Genomic DNA, 9088 nt, shown 5'->3' with positions numbered 1-9088 from the left:
ATGATGAGCAACCTGTCACTCACTCACTGCGCTGTCTGCTATGATGAGCAACCTGTCACTCACTCACTGCGCTGTCTGCTATGATGAGCAGCCTGTCACTCACTCACTGCGCTGTCTGCTATGATGAGCAACCTGTCACTCACTCACTGCGCTGTCTGCTATGATGAGCAGCCTGTCACTCACTCACTGCGCTGTCTGCTATGATGAGCAGCCTGTCACTCACTCACTGCGCTGTCTGCTATGATGAGCAGCCTGTCACTCACTCACTGCGCTGTCTGCTATGATGAGCAGCCTGTCACTCACTCACTGCGCTGTCTGCTATGATGAGCACTGCGCTGTCTGCCTGTCACTCACTCACTGCGCTGTCTGCTATGATGAGCAGCCTGTCACTCACTCACTGCGCTGTCTGCTATGATGAGCAGCCTGTCACTCACTCACTGCGCTGTCTGCTATGATGAGCAACCTGTCACTCACTCACTGCGCTGTCTGCTATGATGAGCAGCCTGTCACTCACTCACTGCGCTGTCTGCTATGATGAGCAGCCTGTCACTCACTCACTGCGCTGTCTGCTATGATGAGCAACCTGTCACTCACTCACTGCGCTGTCTGCTATGATGAGCAGCCTGTCACTCACTCACTGCGCTGTCTGCTATGATGAGCAGCCTGTCACTCACTCACTGCGCTGTCTGCTATGATGAGCAGCCTGTCACTCACTCACTGCGCTGTCTGCTATGATGAGCAGCCTGTCACTCACTCACTGCGCTGTCTGCTATGATGAGCAGCCTGTCACTCACTCACTGCGCTGTCTGCTATGATGAGCACTCACTGCGCTGCCTGATGAGCAACCTGTCACTCACTGCGCTGTCTGCTATGATGAGCAGCCTGTCACTCACTCACTGCGCTGTCTGCTATGATGAGCAGCCTGTCACTCACTCACTGCGCTGTCTGCTATGATGAGCAGCCTGTCACTCACTCACTGCGCTGTCTGCTATGATGAGCAGCCTCTCACTCAGTTCAAAGCTGGACAATCGTACCCTCCATTTGACAGATGGAAATCAGTACACTTTATTGCTGATATTATTATTATAAGGGTAGAGGAAATTGAAGGTAGTGATTTTAGCTTTTAAACGACACGCTGAAGTGTCGATTCCGGCAGGGAATGCCGTATATTATATTATATCGTTCTGAATTGATCAGCGCTTATTTCACGGGGGGGCTCTTGAGAACAGCGCAGCCGGTAGCTGCAGTAACCGCGTTGTCCTCAAGGTGGCGCATCGAATCCGTCAAAACCCTGAAACCGGAAGGAGAAACGGAGAAAGAGGACAAAATACAAACACCAATCACGAACCGGACCGGGACCGTACATCACAGACTGCGCTAGAGCCACGCCGCCGCGGACCCGGTGTGAGCCCTATACCTGGACTGAACCCGGGTCTGTGACCGGGCTGAGCTTGCGAACATGTCGGCTGTGCTCGGCCGGGCCGGAGCGGCGGTTCCGAGCTCCCTGTCCCGGTTCCGAGGCGCTCTGGTCGGCGCGCTGCTTGGGGACTGTGTCGGTGCCGAGTTCGAGGGCACGGAGGAGGTTCCTCTGGACCGGGTTCTGCAACACCTAGACGGACTGGAGGAGGAGAACCGTGGGGACGGTGAGTCCGGAGCACAGCAGCATAATGCCACATTGATATTAGTATTAAGAATAGCGCATTCTCAGTGTTTGAGGCAGTCATTTAGCAGAGGGCGAGAGGAGAGGGGGTTAGAGAGATGAGAGGTTGGTGCTGATGAGAGGCTAGGGGGTGAACCGTGCATCGCAACTGCTGCAGCAGAGTCACTTCCAATAGGACCTCGGCTGTATGTCTCACCCGAGGGACGGGGTCAGGGGAGAATTTATATATATATAAAATTGCTGTTGTTGTTTTTATCATTTCTATGTATTTCTAGCTGCCGTTGATTCTTCATAATGCTTTGTGTGTGAAAGTGAAAGCAATAATCTCTTCTGATTAGATCAGCCTTCTGTGAGCTCAAGAGTGGAGATGAGGAATCCGTTATCTCTCTCTCTCTCTCTCTCTCTCTCTCTCTCTCTCTCTCTCTCTCAGGTATTCTGCAGTACTCTGATGACACGGCTATGACTCGCTGTGTGATTCAGTCCCTGCTCTCTCGAAGTGAGTTCGATGTCTCTGATTTGGGGCGCAGGTTTGCGGAGGAGTACCGCAGGGCTCCGCTTCGGGGGTACGGGGCGGGAGTGGTCCGGGTGTTTAAGAAGCTGCTCAGCCCCCGCTGTGTGGACGTGCTCCAGCCCGCCAGGGAGCAGTTCGGTGGGAGGGGGTCCTTTGGGAACGGGGGGGCCATGCGGGTCGCCCCTATCGCGTTGGCGTACCCCCAAACACAGGACGTGATTGAGGTGAGGCACTGACACCCCAATTCCCTCAGCACTCCCTGAACACCTCTCCCTCTCTCCCCTCTAACCCTTCTCTCAACCCATCTAACCACCAACTTCTCATCTCTCTAACCCCCTCTCCTTTAACCCTTCTCTCAACCCATCTAACCACCAACTTCTCATCTCTCTAACCCCCTCTCCTTTAACCCCTCTTTCAACCCATCTAACCACCAACCTCTCATCTCTCTAACCCCCTCTCCTCTCTCCCTCTCTAACCCCTCTCTCAACCCATCTAACCACCAACCTCTCATCTCTCTAACCCCCTCTCCTCTCTCCCTCTCTCCTCTCTAACCCCTCTCTCAACCCATCTAACCACCAACCTCTCATCTCTCTAACCCCCTCTCCTCTCTCCCTCTCTCCCCTCTAACCCCTCTCTCAACCCATCTAACCACCAACCTCTCATCTCTCTAACCCCCTCTCCTCTCTCCCTCTCTCCCCCTCTAACCCCTCTCTCAACCCATCTAACCACCAACCTCTCATCTCTCTAACCCCCTCTCCTCTCTCCCTCTCTCCTCTCTAACCCCTCTCTCAACCCATCTAACCACCAACCTCTCATCTCTCTAACCCCCTCTCCTCTCTCCCTCTCTACTCTCTAACCCCTCTCTCAACCCATCTAACCACCAACTTCTCATCTCTCTAACCCCCTCTCCTCTAACCCCTCTGTCAACCCATCTAACCACCAACCTCTCATCTCTCTAACCCCCTCTCCTCTAACCCCTCTCTCAACCCATCTAACCACCAACCTCTCATCTCTCTAACCCCCTCTCCTCTCTCCCTCTCTACTCTCTAACCCCTCTCTCATCTCTCTAACCCTCTCTCAACCACCCCCTCTCATCTCTCTAACCCTCTCTCCTGTTTAAGAAGTCTAACCCCTCTCTCAACCCATCTAACCACCAACTTCTCATCTCTCTAACCCCTCCTCTCCTCTCTCAACCCATCTAACCACCAACCTCTCATCTCTCTAACCCCTCTCTCCCTCTCTCTCTCCCCTCTCTCTCTCTAACCCCTCTCTAACCCCTCTCTCCTCTCTAACCCCCCTCCTCTCTCTCAACCCATCTAACCACCAACTTCTCATCTCTCTAACCCCCTCTCCTCTAACCCCTCTCTCAACCCATCTAACCACCAACCTCTCATCTCTCTAACCCCCTCTCCTCTAACCCTCTCTCTCAACTCCATCTAACCACCAACCTCTCATCTCTCTAACCCCCTCTCCTCTAACCCCTCTGATCGGAGAGAACCCCTCTCTACCCCCTCCATCTAACCACCAACCTCTCATCTCTCTAACCCCCTCTCCTCTCTCCCTCTCTCCTCTCTAACCCCTCTCTCAACCCATCTAACCACCAACCTCTCATCTCTCTAACCCCCTCTCCTCTCTCCCTCTCTACTCTCTAACCCCTCTCTCAACCCATCTAACCACCAACCTCTCATCTCTCTAACCCCCTCTCCTCTCTCCCTCTCTCCCCTCTAACCCCTCTCTCAACCCATCTAACCACCAACCTCTCATCTCTCTAACCCCCTCTCCTCTCTCCCTCTCTCCTCTCTAACCCCTGTCTCTTCTCTCTCCTCTCTAACCCCTCTCTCCTCTCCCCAGTTCTCCCGACGCTGTGCCCTGCTCACTCACACCTCCTCACTGGGATATAATGGAGCCGTGCTACAGGCGCTGGCCGTGCACTTTGCCCTACGGGGGGTTCTGTGCTCAGGGGGGCAGTACCTGGAGCTTCTGATCGGAGAGATGGAGAGTCTAGAGAGAGAGGAGAAAGCACTGAGCGACGCCAGAGAGTGAGTGAGTGAGAGGGAGGAGGAGGGAGGTGGAGGAGTGTATGTTCTAACTATCTCTCTCTCTCCCTCTCCCTGCAGGCTGAATGAAGCTGACTTCCCGTACTGCACTCGGCTGAGGAAGGTGAAGGAGATGCTGGAGGGGAGTGAAGTGAGTGTGGAAGAGGTGGTGATGGAGCTAGGTGAGAGAGGCCCCCTGTCTGTGTGTGTGGATTGCTGTGTGTCTGTGTGTGTGGATTGCTGTGTGTCTCAGTGTGTCTGTGTGTGTGTGGATTGCTGTGTGTCTCAGTGTGTCTGTGTGTGTGTGGATTGCTGTGTGTCTCAGTGTGTCTGTGTGTGTGGATTGCTGTGTGTCTCAGTGTGTGTGTGTGTGTGTGGATTGCTGTGTGTCTCAGTGTGTCTGTGTGTGTGTGTGTGTGTTGTGTGTGTGTCTCAGTGTGTCTGTGTGTGTGTGGATTGCTGTGTGTCTCAGTGTGTCTGTGTGTGTGGATTGCTGTGTGTCTCAGTGTGTCTGTGTGTGTGTGCTGTGTGTGTGTGGATTGCTGTGTGTCTGTGTGTGTGTCTGTGTGTGTGTGGATTGCTGTGTGTCTCAGTGTGTCTGTGTGTGTGGATTGCTGTGTGTCTCAGTGTGTGTGTGTCTGTGTGTGTGTGTGTGTGTGTGTCTGTGTGTGTGTGTCTCTGTGTGTGTGTGTCTGTGTGTGTGTGTGTGTGTGCTGTGTGTCTCAGTGTGTCTGTGTGTGTGTGTTGCTGTGTGTCTCAGTGTGTCTGTGTGTGTGTGGATTGCTGTGTGTCTCAGTGTGTCTGTGTGTGTGAATTGCTGTGTGTCTCAATGTGTCTGTGTGTGTGTGTTTCTCTCTGTGTGTCTCTGTGTGTGTGTATCTCTGTCTGTGTAGTGCTGTATGTCTCTCTCTATCTATATGACAGTATTCTCCTCTCTTCTCTCAGGTAACGGTATAGCTGCTCTGCACTCAGTCCCCACGGCGATATTCTGTGTTCTGCACTGCCTCTCCATGCGCCCTGGCCTGCCCCCCCACTACAGCGGGGTTCAGCGGACACTGGCGTTCAGCTTGGCGCTCGGGGGCGACACCGACACCATCGCCACCATGGCCGGGGCCATCGCTGGGGCGCACTATGGGATGGAGCAGGTCCCAGCGTCATGGCAACGCTGCTGCGAGGGGGAGCAGGATGCAGAGGAGTGGGGGGAGAGACTGCACAAGCTGTACCAGTGCAGAGCACTAGGGGGCAGCACCACTGAAAGGGAGAGAGGGGTGGACAGGGAGGAAGAGGGGGAGTGAGGAGAGAACTCTTGAGAGGGGTGGACAGGGAGGAAGAGGGAGTGAGGAGAGGAGAGAACTCTTGAGAGGGGGCACTGAGAGGGGTAACAGAGAGAGGGGGAGCGTCACTGAGGTGTAAGGCACTGCTGGTAAAAAGACTGACAGAAGAAGACTGACAGAATTGTAATTGGTGAGGAAGATGATTTTTGTTAGTTTTTTTTCTTTATTCATTTTAAAAGAAGATAATTAAAATAATGAATTGTTTTAAACAGGCAGCCTGAGTGTGAGTTTATAAGACTGAGCCTTTTATTAGGAGTTCATAACATAACAACCAATTCACTCAGGGACAATAACAGGAGAAATATTCCTCTGTTAATCTCCCAGGGAGTTAGTGTAAACTGGTGGAGCTGGTGGTGCAGTGGACTAACCCCATGGCCTTCTCTCCCTGAAGATGATGGTTCAAATCTGGGTCCCACAGGAAAGCTGTGCTGCACACTGACTATAAGGTCAATGAACCCTTTTTTTGAAAAAAGAAGAAATGAGCTGGATTTGAACCTGGGACTCTGGGGAGCACAGCACAGCATGCTAGTGAATTAGCCCTCTGTGCCATCTTAAGAACACCCCTTGATGGATTTGATTTTTACAAAAAAGACAAAGTCTTTGAAAATGAAATAAAAACACACCCTCCTAACACGGGGTTTGAACCCACTAACCTGGGAATCAGAGTCCCACACTGTACCAGCAGAGCTCGCAGCCAGCTGGCTCTCCTGCTGCGTGAAACACATTATTACATTGTGTGAGGTGCACTGGGGACACTGGGATTGTCAGCTTGCTTTCATTTGTGACTTCAACTGGATTCAAAGCCTCTATAAGGTAAATGAAACACTGTATACCCTGTATACCCTGTGTAACCTCCCCAGCACAAGATCAATATCTGCACTTTGAACAAGGCCAGCGTGTTACTGATTGTTTCTATTAATTACACAAGACTCCTAATACCAGTGACGACAGACCCCAGTGCTGCTGACGTTTCCGTTCCAGATGCTCTAATATAACCTCTGATATTAATAAATAACTACTGGGTGTAGTAAATGACATCACAACCACATTAACGCCTTCCAACAGAAATAAGTGAGTGTCGTTGTCATGGCTTCAGAAGCCTAGAAGTTTTCAGACATGCTTTCCCCTGACAAGGCGCGTTACAAACACCGAAACCTCGATAGGCTGGCTCTCTTCGGTAAAAACGTGTGTCATTAGATTGTTTTTACTGCTTCTCTTATGTACAGTCAATATCTACAAATATAACAACATGACATACTGACAAATAGCGAAGAATGAAATGAAGCAAGCGCTCCCCTGACTGAGCCTCGACAGGCTCTGCGCTGGGAGTGGCGGCGCTATAAACACGAAGTTATTGCGGTCCTGGTTTAGGTTTGAGCAGCAAACAGCCGACTCTCGCTACACAGGAGTTATAAGACAGAAATGCGCGCCATGCTCCACTGCAACGCAAGGCAGAGGCTGCGGAAACACCGCCGCCTCTCCTTATAAGGTGAAGCGCCGGACTGAAAACGGGCGGAAGAAGCTGCGCCGCCGCGGTGACAGCTGGGAGCGCCCTGGCTACACAGGAAGAGAGGGAGAGAGAGATTGAAACAGGGAACTAGCGGAGAGCAAGGAAAGGTAAGCAGCGGCGGCGGCGGCGGGGTGGGGTCCGGAAAAAGCGCCCCAAACTCCAGGATAGCGAGCTGGGGAGCGATGTTTTTGCTGCATTGACAGTGCGGGTCCGGTGAATTGCGGGGCTCGCTGCAGCCCAGTCATTTCTAAACACCCCAGAAACCGTGTCCTGTTTAATAATGGCTATACAGTAAGGAAGGGGTATGTGACTTACTTGGCCCTGTAATATATTGGAAGTGTGTTAGATGCAGAATTTGAACTAGGCAAAAAAAAAAAAAAGAAGCAACAAAACAAAAACTTTGTTTTATTTTTGCAACTGTGGCATAACTTGAGAGGCAGTGTCTGATTGGAGCTGCATCGCCAGGCTCTTTACTGGGAAACAAGAAGCCGGCTTTATATTGCTTATTTGCTGTTGTGTATAAGGCCGGTGGTTCTGACGTGCAGTACAGTGTGTGTGTGTGTGTGTGTGTGTGTGTGTGTGTGTGTGTGTGTGTGTGTGTGTGTTACCCAGTCCGCAGTCACAGAGATTAGTGTACTGTGTGTGTGTGTGTGTGTGTGTGTGTGTGTGTGTGTGTGTGTGTGTTGTTAAATCGTGTTACCCAGTCCGCAGTCACAGAGATTAGTGTACTCTGCAGTGTGTGTGTGTGTGTGTGTGTGTGTGTGTGTGTGTGTGTGTGTGTGTGTGTGTGTGTGTGTGTGTGTTTTGTTAAATCGTGTTACCCAGTCCAGTGAGATTGTGTGTGTGTGTGTGTGTGCAGTCACAGTGTGTGTGTGTGTTAAATCGTGTTACCCAGTCCGCAGTCACAGAGATTAGTGTACTCTGCAGTGTGTGTGTGTGTGTGTGTGTGTGTGTGTGTGTGTGTGTGTGTAAATCGTGTTGTGTGTGTGTGTGTGTGTGTGTGTGTGTGTGTGTGTGTGTGTGTGTGTGTTGTTAAATCGTGTTACCCAGTCCGCAGTCACAGAGATTAGTGTACTCTGCAGTGTGGAGTGCTGAATGCATTCATACACGGAGAGATCGGGAAGGGTTAAACACGACTCGTAATCGTGTGCAGTCCTGTGTTATTATTGACCCATTTCTGTTCAGCAGCGTCCCTAATCATTGGACGCGGGTAATACTCTCTCGCCTCGGTTCAGTTACAGCAGCATCGGCCAATGCACAAACAGGCGCTTCTCTCCGGCACTGGTTGTCTGTTGGGTTTGGTTTGCGATGTCACGCATGCGTTTTGACGATGCTGTGGATTTGATTAAACTTCAGTTAAAGTCCGGAACTGCAGTACTCGTACTAACCGGCAACGAGACCCCGTGATTCGCACTCCCGACCCGGTCTCAGTGCAGCCTCGTCTAGTCTTTTGAAATGTGCGTTTTTATTTGAATGAAGAAGCTCGCTGCAGGTTTGATCCTGGGACGTGGTTTCGTGAGGGGTGTGGTGTGGGTGACACTGTGTCACTTAGCTCGGGTGTGGAGCGGAAGCTCCAAATTCACTTGCAACAAACTTCAAAAACACACGAACAGGCCTAGATATGTTTTGTTCCTTACACGAAGTAATGAGGGGTCGATGCCGTGAGCCAGCTTGTAAGATTTGTTCTCAGAAGTTCGATTAATCACGTTGCTAGCACTCGTAGAGCCTTCCTTAGTGTTTTCCGGTAAAGCTGGAAATCGCAGTGCATGGCGAGCCCGCCCGCTGTGTGAGGAGCCGCTTCTCCTCGGCTGCGCACTGCAGTGCGGTGAATGCTGTCCTGCGCACGGCTCTGTTGTTCTTGGTCGGTGTGCGCCGCGTTGTATCAGTGAGAGGAATGTCGTGTTCCAGTCGCTCTTGCCCTCTTCTCCTCCTCGCTAGTTTCCCGTGTCTTGTGCAGTGCGGGGAGGGTAAGCGGCGGGCGAGTTTCTCAAGAAAACTCCAGTTAATTGATAGAAAATCAGATAGACCCTCCCCCTC

At 51.7% G+C, this 9088-nt stretch overlaps 1 protein-coding gene across 1 annotated transcript; it reads left to right on the top strand.

The window, feature by feature from the left end:
• The first annotated feature begins 1321 nt into the window (after positions 1 to 1321).
• adprs (ADP-ribosylserine hydrolase) lies at positions 1322 to 6341 on the top strand. Its single transcript, XM_041233924.1, has 5 exons — positions 1322 to 1643; positions 2091 to 2395; positions 4023 to 4210; positions 4289 to 4389; positions 5153 to 6341. The coding sequence occupies exons 1-5, from the start codon at positions 1460 to 1462 to the stop codon at positions 5500 to 5502; spliced, it is 1128 nt and encodes a 375-aa protein (XP_041089858.1). The 5' UTR covers positions 1322 to 1459; the 3' UTR covers positions 5503 to 6341.
• The last annotated feature ends 2747 nt before the right edge of the window (positions 6342 to 9088 follow it).

The sequence above is a fragment of the Polyodon spathula genome, chromosome 32 (genome assembly GCF_017654505.1).
Source record: "Polyodon spathula isolate WHYD16114869_AA chromosome 32, ASM1765450v1, whole genome shotgun sequence".
NCBI lineage: Eukaryota > Metazoa > Chordata > Actinopteri > Acipenseriformes > Polyodontidae > Polyodon > Polyodon spathula.
This window is presented reverse-complemented; position numbering and strand designations above follow the sequence as displayed.

What these genes read in the sequence shown, in the direction of transcription:
- adprs (XM_041233924.1), top strand. Translation starts at nt 1,460, where the DNA reads ATGTCGGCTGTGCTCGGCCGGGCCGGAGCGGCGGTTCCGAGCTCCCTG. An exon ending in GCACTGAGCGACGCCAGAGA is followed by an intron (nt 4,211 to 4,288) that starts GTGAGTGAGTGA and finishes CTCTCCCTGCAG; the next exon opens with GCTGAATGAAGCTGACTTCC. An exon ending in AGAGGTGGTGATGGAGCTAG is followed by an intron (nt 4,390 to 5,152) that starts GTGAGAGAGGCC and finishes CTCTTCTCTCAG; the next exon opens with GTAACGGTATAGCTGCTCTG.